The sequence below is a fragment of the Thamnophis elegans genome, chromosome 8 (assembly GCF_009769535.1).
Source record: "Thamnophis elegans isolate rThaEle1 chromosome 8, rThaEle1.pri, whole genome shotgun sequence".
NCBI lineage: Eukaryota > Metazoa > Chordata > Lepidosauria > Squamata > Colubridae > Thamnophis > Thamnophis elegans.
The window spans coordinates 31,195,314-31,209,502 of NC_045548.1; the positions used below are offsets into that span (position 1 = coordinate 31,195,314).

A 14,189-nucleotide genomic window follows, 5' to 3' on the forward strand; every position below is an offset into this window, starting at 1 on the left:
GAAACTGGCTGGGAAGGCTAGAAACCAACAAAAATATAGTAAATCATGGTCACCTTACTGCAGAATACTGCAACTGGCTGTAAAAGTGAACTGGTTGCCAAGTGCCAAAATGTGGCTATGTGAGTGCTGGGCTTTTGGGCAGCTGTTGGAACTCTAAAACCAAAGTAGCTTTTTTAAAAGTAGCTTTTTTTATAAGTAGCTTTTTTAGTGGGTCTGTAGTAAATTTTAATAGCCACTAAGTGAGGACTGCCTGTAATTCTTAAATTTCAAACTCATAGTAAGTGCACTGCATGACCACATTAGGTAACCAGCTGTTTTTGCTATGATTGACACTACAATACCCGTACTTCTGCACCCTTAGGCACACTGGACCGAATGGAGGGTAAAATTGAGATCTCTGCAGAGTACCAGGTTGCCCATATCTGGTATATTTGTGTTTAGCCAAATGACAGTCTTTTTCAAGGTGCTTTTCTTATAAACATGTTTTATAAACAGCTTCTTTAAATTTTCCAGTTTCTGGAAACTAGTCGGGAAAATTTTCGTCTTTATATAACATTGTTAATAAGAGAAAATTGGTTTGAAGGAAGAGACCTTCAATATAAAAAAGATGTTATATTGAAAAGGTGTGTTGAAAATGAACACATTATGGGATTAATTAGTACTGGAATGCAAGGGAATTGAGATTTCCTACTTGTAGGCATGTCTGGTGTGCTACAATTTATTATACAATTTATTTGTACCCATTTACTGTGTTCATATTTATGTTTATACTTATACCTGTTATCTTTTACATGTTTGACAAACTAAATACACTAAACTAAATTTATTTTTTTACCTAGGAAGCTAAAATTGAGCCAGAAGAATTTACCAAAGAACTATATATGGAACTAAAGTCTTCTCCGCAGCCAAATCTTGTTCCCTTTCTCAAGGTACATCTTAATGAATAATCTTGTTTCAGGTATCGAGTACTATGATGATGACAATGTCATTTGGAGTTGGGGCATCTGAAAGAACTTTTAGTGACAAGAAAATTTTGAAAACCTTTGCTAATGAAATTCCTCCCTTCCCTTCTGGGAGTTGAAGTTCACACATCTTAAAAGTGGCCAAGTTTGAGAAACACTGAGCTAATCCAAAGCCAAATTATCACTGAATGATTCAAAGAGACACACACTGTTTATTTAGGTGTTTGGAAGGAAGCTAGATAAAGACAAACCACTTTATAAACAATTTCCTTTCAGTTATATTCCTTTCAAATGAGTGCATTTCAGCATGAGTGGCTCTATCCATGAATCTGGAGATAAGGTGCAATGCTTAGCCAAAACCTTATGCCTAGTTATTAAATTTAGGACTGCTTAACGTTTAGCATGTTTTTGACACCATACACTTTTCCCTGTCCAATATATATTTTAAAACTTATTAATCTCTCCTGAGTAAATATCTGTAAGAAAAAGATCACATTTCCACCTTCCTGCACAGATGACAACAATCCTTAGTCTCGACTGAAGCTTATGTAATTGACTTCAACCCAATACGTGATTTTCCCAAACTCCTAGTTATCTAAAACTGTCAGCCTTTCTTCATTCAATAATCAGGAAAGAAAACCATCGGACTCCATTTTGTTGAAATCAAGTGTACTTTTACTAATTATAAATGAACAGATGCAAAGCTAAGCTAAGTCTGGTAAATTAGGCGCGAAAGCGAATAATATAATGTATAATTCATTCCCCTCCCCTTGGCATCCCCGTGCACAGTCCAATCATAATTCTCCCAAATGTCAGGTGTGAGATAACTTTGAAAGGCATCACCAGGATGGAATGCTGGACCGTTGGCCTTGGTGGGAAATGCTCCTCCTCGACATGCGCAGTAAGGTAGACAGTTCAGCGTCTAGAAACTTCCTCCAGCACAACAAAGATTCCCCTCCCAAATACCATGCCAACCCCTCCCTGTTTCAATGGCAGCCGAAGCAGCAGCAAAACAGAGGCTGACATCCGGCCCTCCTCCAAAAAAACGCGGTCAGACCTGCAGAAACGACAAAGCACAAACAAACAAACAAACAAACAACAAAACACGAAAAGGGGAAAAAGGGAGAGGAAGAGAGAGAGAAAAGAGAGAAGAGGAAAAAAAAATTCCAGTCAGGAAAGTGGCCAAATCAGGGCTTGTCAGGATAAGCAGAATAGAACTTGTGAAGTAACTGAGGGGCCCGAACATGGGACCCCTCCACCCATTCAGCGTGAGAGGGGGGAAAATGCTTCCAAGCCACCAGGTACTGGACACGATTCCGGCGTTTACAAGAGTCCAAAATCTCGCGAACCTTGAAATGTTGTTCACTGTTGATCAAAAGCGGAGCGGGAGGTGGAGGAGCAGGCGGACGCAACGACAAAGTGCAGACAGGCTTTATGAGGTTAACATGAAAAACCGGGTAAACCCGGTTGAGGTGTTTAGGCAGCTGCAGGCGAACAGAAACAGGATTGATGATCTTGACAATGGGAAATGGGCCAACATACTTAGGCCCCAACTTCTTCGACTTTTGTGTAGTCTGAAGAAACATGGTGGACAAATAAACTTGATCACCAACTTTGTAATCATACGGCTTAGTCCGCTTCTTATCAGCCTGTTTTTATGGGCGCAATGCGCAGTGTCCAAAGTGCGGAGAGCTAAAGGCCAAACGCGCCGAAGGCGATCACTCCACTCAGACAGAGACGATACTTGGGGCTGCTCACGAGGAACCTCAGGAATGGGCACAAAGTCCTGGCCAAACACCACACGGAAAGTGGTGAACCCAGTGCTGCTATGCACAGAGTTATTATAAGCCATCTCCGCGTGCAGCAACAAATCCACCCAATCATCTTGCTGGTAGTTGATGAAACAATGTAAATATTGTTCCAGAATTAGTCCTCTCACAAGCCCCATTAGTCTGTGGGTGGTGGGCGGAGCTTAGTCCCTGGGCGGAGCCAATCCGCTTCAGAAACTCCTTCCAGAAAATGGAAGTGAACTGTACACCTCTGTCCGAAATGATGCGGTCGGGCACCCCATGTAAGCGGTAAATGTGGGAGATGAACATCTTAGCAAGAGTCTTAGCAGAAGGAATCTTGGAGCAAGGAATGAAATGGACTTGCTTGGAGAACAAGTCGGTAACAACCCAGATAACAGTGTGACCCTGACTCTCAGGAAGTTCGACGATGAAGTCCATAGAGATCTCCTTCCAAGGGGCGATAGGGCGAGCTACAGCCTGGAGCAGTCCTTGCGGTTTCCCCGGCGGGCGTTTAGCAGCAGCACAAGTGGGACAACTGGCAACATAACGTTCAATGTCCTTTTTCAAAGAAGGCCAACAAAACTGTCTTTTGACGAGATGGAGCGTTTTAACGAAACCAAAATGTCCGGCCATTCAGGAATCATGAGCTCGCTGAAGAACAATTAATCGAAGAGACGCAGGAACGTAAAGCTTTGCCCCAATCCAGGGCAACCCATCCCTCATAGTACATTCAGTCACGTGCTGCTGGAACCAATCATCATCAGGGAGGGCTTTCTTGAGATTGGAAAGAAAGTCCTGGGACACCTCCACTTTAGAGTGTGCCTGATTCCTAGTAACAACTGGAGCAGCGAGGCTCGTCGTGGGAAAGACAGGCTGGACCATGCTGAGTTTAGAACAGTTGTACTGAGGAAGCCGGGATAAAGCATCAGCCATAAAATTCTTCCCCCCTGGAATGTATTTCAGGGTAAAATTAAAACGATTGAAATTCTTCCCCCCTGGAATGTATTTCAGGGTAAAATTAAAACGATTGAAATGCTGAGCCCAGCGCATCTGTTTAGGGAAAAGTCTCCTGGGAGTTCTCAAAGCTTCCAAAATTTTATGGTCAGTCCACATCTTGAACGGGTGTTTGGCACCTTCTAGAAAATGGCGCCAAGTGGTTAAAGCCCAACGAACAGCAAACGCCTCCTTCTCCCAAATGGCCCAACGTTTCTCTGTGTCAGTCAGCTTGCGAGAGGTGTATGCACAGGGTTGTAATTTACCTTGATTGTTGGCCTGAAGCAAGCCCCCACTGCCACGTCGCTGGCGTCAGCTTGAACCACAAAAGGCGTGTCCATGTCCGGGTGTTTGAGGACAGGTTCCTCGGCAAAAAGCCGTTTTAACTTCTCAAAGGCAGCTTGACATTCCATGGTCCAATCCAACGGCTTGCTAGGCTTGGGTTTCGCCCCACCTTTGGACTTCAAAAGGTTAGTTATGGGAAGAGCTATCTTAGCAAAAGAGGGGATGAACTGGCGATAGAAATTGGCAAACCCCAAATTTTTTTGCAATTGCCTGCATGTACGAGGGGCCTCCCACTCAGTGACTGCTTTGACTTTAGCGGGATCCATCTCAACACCTGCGTGTGAGATACGATAGCCCAGGTAGTCAATCTTCTCTTGATGGAATTCACATTTGGACAATTTGGCGTAAAGCTCCGCGGCCCGAAGTTTCTTCAGCACGGTACGAACCAGCTTTACGTGTTCCTCATGTGTTTCCGTGTAAATAAGGATGTCATCTAAATATACGATAACGCCTTTGTAAAGATGGTCATGTAACACCTCATTAATTAATTGCATGAAGACACCGCAGGCACCCCCTGTAGGCCAAGCGGCATTACACGAAACTGGAAGCAGCCAAGGGGGCAGTTGAAAGCTGTTTTCCACTCATTTCCCTCTTTAATACGGACTCTATAGTATGCTTCCCTCAAGTCCAGTTTAGTGAAAATGCGGTCCTTCCCCAGTTGGGCCAGCATATCCTTCATCAGTGGTAATGGGTACAGGTTCTGAGCTGAGATGCAGTTCAAGTTTTTGAAATTCACACATAATCTGAGGGAGCCATCTTTCTTTTCCCTGAATAGCACAGGAGCTGCCACCTTGGGCCTAGCCAGTTCAATAAAACCCCTTTCCAAATTTTTATCAATGAATCTTCTCATTTCCTCCATTTCCCTAGGGGACATTGAATATATTTGGGGCTTGGGAAGCTTCACCCCTGGCAAAATATTAATGGTGCAATCAGTGGGTCTGTGGGGGGAGGGGAAATTATCAGAAGATTTCTCACTAAAAACTCCCCTTAGATCCCAATATTCTTTCGGAATTTTCTCCTCCCCTTCGATCCTCTCCTGTCCCCTGGCTGCCAGTGTGGGGTTAGAATCAGCAGGATCTGGAGTCTCAACCTCCCGTTCAGGGGGTGTGTTAGTGCGAATACGTAACCACCCCTTTCTCCAGTTAATGTGAGGGTTCCACTTACGAAGCCAGGGGAGTCCCAAAATAAGGGGCTGATCCATTCCAGGTGCCACAATAAAAGTGATTAATTCTTGATGGGTCCCCATTGTCATCTCTAAGGGCTCAGTAGAAAAATGAGCAGGATCCCCTCCTGCAATAGAACCATCAATTTGGCAAAAAAAACAATAGGGGTTTTCAAAGTCCTCAATTTTAAGCCAAGTTTTTCCACCATGTCAGGACTTATCATACAGCGAGAACAGCCCGAATCCAGGAGAGCTAAAAGATTTTCAGCCGTGCCAGAAGGTGGCACTCTTAGTTCAATTGGGATAAGCATGGGGCCCCTTTTGGAACTTACCCAGCGATGAGACTGGTCCTCATCTGATTCGTCAAACGAGCTGGAGCTAATGCCTCCCTCCTCCGGCTGGAAATGCTGGGGAACATTCTCAGCGGCACACGCAGCCTCTCCTTGCCTGGGGCCTTACTTGCTCTTCCCTCTCTTCGGGGAGGGGGTGGAGCGGTCTGAGCCAATTTTACATGGCAATTTATGGCACGATGGCCTTCCTTTCCGCAGCGGAAGCATGTGAAAGGCTTGGTTTTGCTGGTGAAACTCCCTTTTCCCTCACTTCTGGGGTGGAGGGGGGCTTTTGGAGCTGCTGGAGGGGATTTCTCCACTTCTCCCTCTTTCATGCATTGAAGCCTGGCCAAATCCAACTCCACATCTGCCGCGTGTTCATACCAAGCAGTCACCCGGCAAGGAATGTGTCTATTTACGCACTGCTGGTAAATTTTTTCATTCAATCCCTCAGCGAACTGATCCAACAAAGCGTCTTCTGACCACCCCCTCATATAGGCTGACAACTGTTGAAATTCCTGGACATAATCTGCCACTGATCTATTTCTCTGCTTCAGGGCCATAAATTTCAGGCGCCCGCATCTCTCGGTCAGCGGGTCATCAAACCTCCTCTTCATGGCTTCCATAAAGTCATTAAAATTCCTCAGGAGAGAAGAATTGCATTTGTGTAGGCTCACCATCCATTCGGCCGCTTTTTTTTCTAAGGACATTAACACCATTCGTACTTTCATTTCATCAGTCTCTAAATCAGGTCCATAGATTTCCATATAATTCCAGACCTGAATGATAAAAAGTCCTAAAGTCTTAGGATCCCCATCGTATTTTACAGTTAAGGGAGGGACCTTTGCCATTCGGCGTCGCCTGCCCCCCCCCCTACTCTTTGAGCGGCCCTAGCTGGAGGGGAGGAGGCTGGTTCTGGGTTTTTTTGCGCCCAACCCCCCTCGGCTTCTTCACCCTCCCTTAACCTATGCATCGAGTACCTTTGCTCAAGATCTTCAGCCGGCTCCCTTTCCACTGCTCTTTCACGGCTCTTGCGTTCAGACCAAGCTTCCTCGAGGAGTCTCATGGCATGGGACAGCTTGTAATACTCTTCCCCAGAGTCACCCCAATCCGCAGACTTTTTCTTTGGTCTCCTTCTCGTGACTCCAGCGTCCAACTCCTCCGACTCCTCTTTTTGTCCCACACCCAAAGTCCATCTTGGACAAACAACTGGCTCTTCCACCCTTAGCCCAGCCAGCCTTTCAGTTAAAGATGGTCCTGCCATCGCCCCTTCATTTTCTTCTTGGTCACTCACGTGCAAAGACATTTCTTTTCTTCTTGTGAGGGCAACCCCCTCGGTAGGTTGTAGCTCCGGGTGGGGTGGAAATGAGACTTAGCTTATTGTCAGCCTTTCTTTATTCAATAATCAGGAAAGAAAACCATCGGACTCCATTTTGTTGAAATCAAGTGTACTTTTACTAATTATAAATGAACAGATGCAAAGCTAAGCTAAGTCTGGTTAATTGGGCGCGAAAGCGAATAATATAATGTATAATTCATTCCCCTCCCCTTGGCATCCCCGTGCACAGTCCAATCATAATTCTCCCAAATGTCAGGTGTGAGATAACTTCGAAAGGCATCACCAGGATGGAATGCTGGACCGTTGGCCTTGGCGGCAAACACTCCTCCTCAACATGCGCAGTAAGGTGGACAGTTCAGCGTCTAGAAACTTCCTCCAGCACAACAAAGATTCCCCTCCCAAATACCATGCCCCCCCTCCCTGTTTCAATGGCAGCCGAAGCAGCAGCTCTTATGAATGAGAGATGCAAAGAATATTTGGCTTGAGAAAACTAACAGCCAAATGCTATTTTAAATTTGTAATATGTATGCGTAACTTAAAGTTGTAAAGCGTTTTACAAAAATTCTGACAATTTATATTATTTCAAATTACTTTAGTAGTGTATTCTATAGTAAAGTAATGGGAGCTCACTCCGTTAGGTGGCGCTAGGGATTCGAATCACCAAACTGCCAACCTTACTGATCGACAAGCTCAGCGTCTTACCACTGAGCCACCGAGTCCTTATGAATGACTGTAGAGATGGAAAGGCAAAGAGTTTGATTCTTGGCAAGCTGTTTTGAATATCATTTAACATAAATTTCATAGATTAAGCAGGCCTTTCCAATTTAGTTATTGTATTGATGACTTTGGAAAATATTTGCTTCTGAAAGATATGCTAACGAACTATAGTGTGGCATGGGAACAGCAAAACATACTTGGTCTGATTGAGGTTTTTTTTGTCATCTTTCTTGCCTAGAAAAGTTTACTCTCCTTACGGCAATTAATGCCTAATACAGAGACCTTTATAGAACAATGTCTTCAGCAATCTGCTCCTCAAACAGCTTCTTCTACTTATTCCACTGCATCATCAACTTCTTCCACAGTTGCTGATGGCACTTTGGCCTCCTCTCAACCTGCAACATCAGTCCCCAGCTCTCCACTTCAAATATCTTCTCCACGGACATCCATTTTGGTACCCTGCACGACTACAAGAAGTGATTCTGTGTCTCTTCCACTTGTTGAGGCAGCTTGTGCCTTGGCTGCAGGAGCACTCTCTTACCAAGATGACAAGTCCATCCTCTCCACTCAACTGATTGGAGGAATCAATACCATGAAGGCCATACAGACAACTTCCACTACAGAGGAGACGGGAACAGTTTCTCTTCAGGTAGTAAAGCCAGACTGTAACCCAACATTACCTTCAACTACTTTTACTACTAGTTCTATGAAGTCAGCCGCATCAGCTGGGATGTCGTCATTTGAAGTGGCAAAACTGCCCTTGGCTACTACAGTAACCTCTGCTACATCAGTAACCACAACTCTCCAATCTGTCCTGCCTATCACTGGGGCGCCAAGCGCTGTACGGGTTCCCCATCCCAATTCTGCCCTTCCCCAGCCAATTTGGAGTTCTCTGGCTGGAAAGGTAAAACAGTCGGTAAGTGAACTTTGCTTGATACTTCATCCACAATGTTTTGAAATGTGTATTGCAGAATCTGGACCTTTTGAATTGACTTATTCTGAGTAGTACAATTCAGTCAGCAATTCACATAAGCATCTGCAACAAGCCACCATGGTGAAAATTATGATGACATGCAGGCTGCCCTCATGTACTAGTGCCCTGACAAAAGTACATATGTAGTTTCGTCAGTCTATCCACCCTGAGGCATTTTATGAATTCTTTCCTCCTTCAGTGAAATTTATGAACACTTATAGCAGTTATATACTTGTTAGATACTGGAGGTCTTGTTATTGTGATGGGAAACAAATTTAATAAATAAATGTGCCTTAACATGTGGCACACAGGTAGTCTTCAGTTAATGGCCATTTATTTAGAGGCAATACTGAAGGAGGAGGCTTAAGCTGGTCCTCAAAGTTTATTTATTTATTTTAGTTTAGTTTATTTGTCAACAAGTACAAGGAAACAAGTATGAAAAACACATGAAAAAATGGCACAAATAAATGGATAAAATAAGCAAAACATAGCCGTAAACACATAAAAAGAGTACATATAAATGGGGCAGTAAGACAGGGACAGTGGTCACGTTGGTGTGCTTATGCACGCGCCCTTAGGGATCTCTTAAGAAACGCGTGAGGTCCAGGGTAGACAGCTTAAGGTAAAAGGTATGGGGGTTAGAGGAACTAAGAACAGGATCAGGTAGGGTGTTCCACATATTTACTACTATATTGCTGAAATTGTCTTTCTTGCAATCAAGATTCAAACGGGTTACATTTAGTTTGTATTTATTGATAACCCTTGTGTTATTGCAATTGAAGTGAAAGTAGTCATTAACTGGTAGGACGTTATGGCAGATTATCTTGTGCACTAAGCTCAAGTCGGAACGTAAACGGCGTAGTTCAAGGTTATCCAGGCCTAAAATTTTAAGCCTGGTGGTATACAGAATTTTATTACGAGCAGAGGAGTTGAGTACTCTTCTTATAAAATACCTCTTGACCCTCTCTAATGTTTTGATGTCCGAAATGCAGTGTGGGTTCCAGGCAGGTGAGCCGTATTCAAGTCAGTGGTGGGTTCCGTGCGGTACAGCCTGGTACAGGCGTACCAGTGGCAGCTGGGAGCTGCAGTGACCATACCAGAACAGTGTTTTGATGGGGACAAGATCTTCTTCAAGTACAGTGTCTAGCAAAATTATCCTTTTTAAAAAGACTGATAATCAGATAGGAGTCATTAAGCAGAGAAATAGTGGGAATGTTTATCATATGTAGGAGCCTGAAATGAGAACTTCCATATATTGTTGTGTGTTACAAAAGCCCAACAAATAAGCAGTTGGGAAATTATTTAGGAAAAGGCGGTCATGTCCTTCTTGGTATTATCTGAGCTCTACATCATCAGAGATGAATCGAAGCAGCACATACAGTGGGGCAAAAAAGTATTTAGTCAGCCACCAATTGTGCAAGTTCTCCCACTTAAAAAGATGAGAGAGGCCTGTAATTGACATCATAGGTTGACCTCAACTATGAGAGACAAAATGAGAAAACAAATCCAGACAATCACATTGTCCGATTTGGAAAGAATTTTTTTGCAAATTATGGTGGAAAATAAGTATTTCGTCAATAGCAAAAGTTCATCTCAATACTTTGTTATATATCCTTTGTTGGCAATGACAGAGGTCAAACGTTTTCTGTAAGTCTTCACAAGGTTGGCACACACTGTTGCTGGTATGTTGGCCCATTCCTCCATGCAGATCTCCTCTAAAGCAGTGATGTTTTGGGGCTTTCGCTGGGCAACACGGACTTTCAACTCCCTCCAAAGATTTTATATGGGGTTGAGATCTGGAGACTAGCTAGGCCACTCCAGGACCTTGAAATGCTTTTTACGAAGCCACTCCTTTGTTGCCCGGGCGGTGTGTTTGGGATCATTGTCATGCTGAAAGACCCAGCCAAGTTTCATCTTCAATGCCCTTGCTGATGGAAGGAGGTTTGCACTCAAAATCTCACGATACATGGCCCCATTAATTCTTTCCTGTACACGGATCAGTCATCCTGGTCCCTTTGCAGAGAAGCAGCCCCAAAGCATAATGTTGCCACCCCCGTGCTTCACAGTAGGTATGGTGTTCTTTGGATGCAACTCAGCATTCTCTTTCCTCCAAACACAACAAGTTGTGTTTCTACCAAACAGTTCTACCTTGATTTCATCTGACCATATGACATTCTCCCAATCCTCTTTTGGATCATCCAAATGCTCTCTAGCAAACAGGCCCGGACATGTACTGGCTTAAGCAGGGGGACACGTCTGCAACTGCAGGATCTGAGTACTTGGCGGCGTAGTGTGTTACTGATGGTAGCCTTTGTTACGTTGGTCCCAGCTCTCTGCAGGTCATTCACTAGGTCCCCCCGTGTGGTTCTGGGATTTTTGCTCACCGTTCTTGTGATCATTTTGATCCCACGGGGTGAGATCTTGCGTGGAGCCCCAGATCGAAGGAGATTATCAGTGGTCTTGTATGTCTTCCATTTTCTAATTATTGATCCCACAGTTGATTTCTTCACACCAAGCTGCTTGCCTATTGCAGATTCAGTCTTCCCAGCCTGGTACAGGTCTACAATTTGTTTCTGGTGTCCTTTGACAGCTCTTTGGTCTTTACCATAGTGGAGTTTGGAGTGTGACTCTTTGAGGTTGTGGACAGGTGTCTTTTATACTGCTAACAAGTTCAAACAGGTGCCATTAATACAGGTAATGAGTGGAGGACAGAGGAGCCTCTTAAAGAAGAGGTTACAGGTCTGTGAGAGCCAGAAATCTTGCTTGTTTATACGTGACCAAATACTTATTTTCCACCATAATTTGCAAAAAAATTCTTTCCAAATTAGACAATGTGATTGTTTGGATTTGTTTTCTCATTTTGTCTCTCATAGTTGAAGTCTACCTATGATGTCAATTACAGGCCTCTCATCTTTTTAAGTGGAGAACTTGCACAATTGGTGGCTGACTAAATACTTTTTTGCCCCACTGTATATTACGATAGTCAGAAACAGAATATAGCTAGGAGCCATGTGAAACCTTTCACTGAATACGCATCAACACTAGATGCATATATAAGCTGCTGTGGGTAGCTATCTATTGCTTTTATTACTTCAGTTTGCTTTTAATTGTTGGGCCCAAGAGAAACGAATGCACTAGTTCACTTGGAATGAAAGCTTACAGGAAGAGGTTAAGTTCACACATATACATTATTAAGCCAAAGCCTTTTTGAATCAAAAGATGAAAACTTAACTGATGTCAGATACATATTAAAATAACAACCCTTCAGTAGGCATCTAAGCCCTAAAAGAAGCAAGATTAATATCCAGGGATCTGCTATGCATGTAAAAGCAATAAAATCCCATTCCTAACCTTTAGTTAAGATAGACTGGCTTGATTGGAAATATGGTAGCTTTGATCATTTCAAGACAGAAAATATTGAGCAATGCTCTGATAAAATGTAAGGCCTTTTCTGCCTTTTTGTTTTAACTTTGGATATCAAAAAGCAGGCATGCTGCAAAGCATCGACATCAGTTTTCATCTGTTACAGAAAATGGTATAACCTGGTATTTTATTTAGGTGTTTCACAAATGAAGGCGAATATGTGTGTCCCGGGATAATGTTGCAGGATCCAATCTGAGTTGGTCACTTGGACCAGAGGTTTTGTCTTCTAAGCTTTCGGACTCGTGCTGGAGCCCATCCTCAGTCACAGAGAAGTTCCCCGAGGATGTTATCCAGCACAAGTCCAAAAACTCGGAAGACAAAACATATAGTCCCAGTGACTGACCCAGATTGGATACTGTTTAGATGACTTCTTACCTATCTGGAAAAGAGAAATAAAGTTGGGAGAGATGAGGAGAATTCGGGGGATGGATTTTGAAGCAATTCCACAGAGTTTGTCTTCTGTTGAATGGATATTTATGATTGGTATTATTCATTGTAGAAATCATTTTGCGTATAGCAATCTTTGCATAACAGTCATTTTGTGTGAATATTTATGACCTACAGTTAAAATTGCAAATGTGCTTGGGCCAAAAACATTGGAATCTGTAGACTTTACAGAAATACTGAATAGAGTTATAATTCAGATACTCGAGTTCAGATGCCTCTGTTGCAATCTTTACCCTCATTTCTGCTTTATGTAATGTACTACAGCCTTACGAGCCATGGTGGTCACAGTGGTTAGAGTGCAGTACCACTTCTGCTGATCACCGGGTGCCAGCAGTTTGGCAGATCAAATCTCACCAGGCTCAAGGTTGACTCAGGCATCCATCTTTCCGAGGTCGGTAAAATGAGGACCCAGATTGTTGGCGGCAACATGCTGACTCTGTAAACCGCTTAGAGAGGGCTGTAAAGCACCGTGAAGCGGTATATAAGTCTAAGTGCTATTGCGTATGCAGTGGAGTACCCCAAGGCTCTGTTTTAGGCCCAGTACTCTTCAACATCTTCATCAATGATTTAGATAAGTGAATAAATGGGGAACTCATCAAATTTGCAGATGACACCAAGCTGGCAGGAATAGCCAACACTCCAGAAGACATGCTTAAGATACAGAAGGATCTTGACAAACTTGAACATTGGGCACTATCTAATAAAATGAAATTCAATGGTAAAAAGAGTAAGGTTCTACATTTAGGCAACAAAAACGAAATGCACAGGTATAGTATAGGTGGTACCTTCCTCAATAGTAGTAACTGTGAGAGGGATCTTGGAGTCCTAGTGGACAACCATTTAAATATGAGCCAGCAGTGTGCAGCAGCTGCCAAAAAAGCCAACACAGTTCTAGGCTGCATAACAGAGGGATAGAATCAAGATCATGTGAAGTGTTAATACCACTTTATAATGCCTTGGTAAGGCCATACCTGGAATATTGCATTCACTTTTGGTCACCATGATGTAGAAAAGATGTGGAGACTCTAGAAAGAGTGCAGAGAAGAGCAACAAAGATGATCAGGGGACTGGAGACTAAAACATATGAAGAACGGTTGCAGGAACTGGGTTTAGTTTAATAGAAAGAAGGACTAGGGGAGACATCATAGCAGTGTTCCAATATCTCAGGGGTTGCCACAAAGAAGAGGGAGTCAAACTATTTTCCAAGGCACCTGAGGGTAGAACAAGAAGCAATGGGTAGAAACTAATCAAGGAGAGAAGCAACTTACAACTGAGGAGAAATTTCCTGACAGTTAGAACAATTAATCAGTGGAACAGTTTGTCTCCAGAAGTTGTGAATGCCTCAACACTGGAAGTCTTTAAGAAGATGTTGGATAGCCATCTGTCTGAAATGGGATAGGATTTCCTGCCTAGGCAGGGGGTTGGACTAGAAGACCTCCAAGGTCCCTTCCAACTCTGCTATTGTATTGTATTGCTATTGCTTAATGTAATTCAGCTTTAGTTATATTTCTGATTAAAAAGGAGTATATATGTAATAATATTTCTCCTCCACATTCTTAGGCAGTCCAGCAACCCTCTGGAAACATCTTAAGAAATGTGGCCAAGCATCAGCAGGTTCCTACTCTCCCTAATGTGAACAAGTTATGTGAAAAAAGACCATTGAACGCTTTTATCCAAGGTAGGCATCTCCCTGCAGATAACATTGGGTT

The 14,189-nt window shown here is 43.3% G+C and overlaps 1 protein-coding gene across 1 annotated transcript in view; it reads left to right on the forward strand.

Annotated features, from left to right (window-relative positions):
- The window catches only part of TAF4B (TATA-box binding protein associated factor 4b), an 83,429-nt gene that overhangs the window by 16,930 nt on the left and 52,310 nt on the right, over positions 1-14,189 (forward strand). The window contains exons 6-8 of the mRNA XM_032222913.1: positions 838-929; positions 7,876-8,557; positions 14,045-14,125. Of these exons, the coding sequence (XP_032078804.1) occupies positions 838-929; positions 7,876-8,557; positions 14,045-14,125 (855 nt within the window). The remainder of the gene's footprint in view (positions 1-837; positions 930-7,875; positions 8,558-14,044; positions 14,126-14,189) is intronic.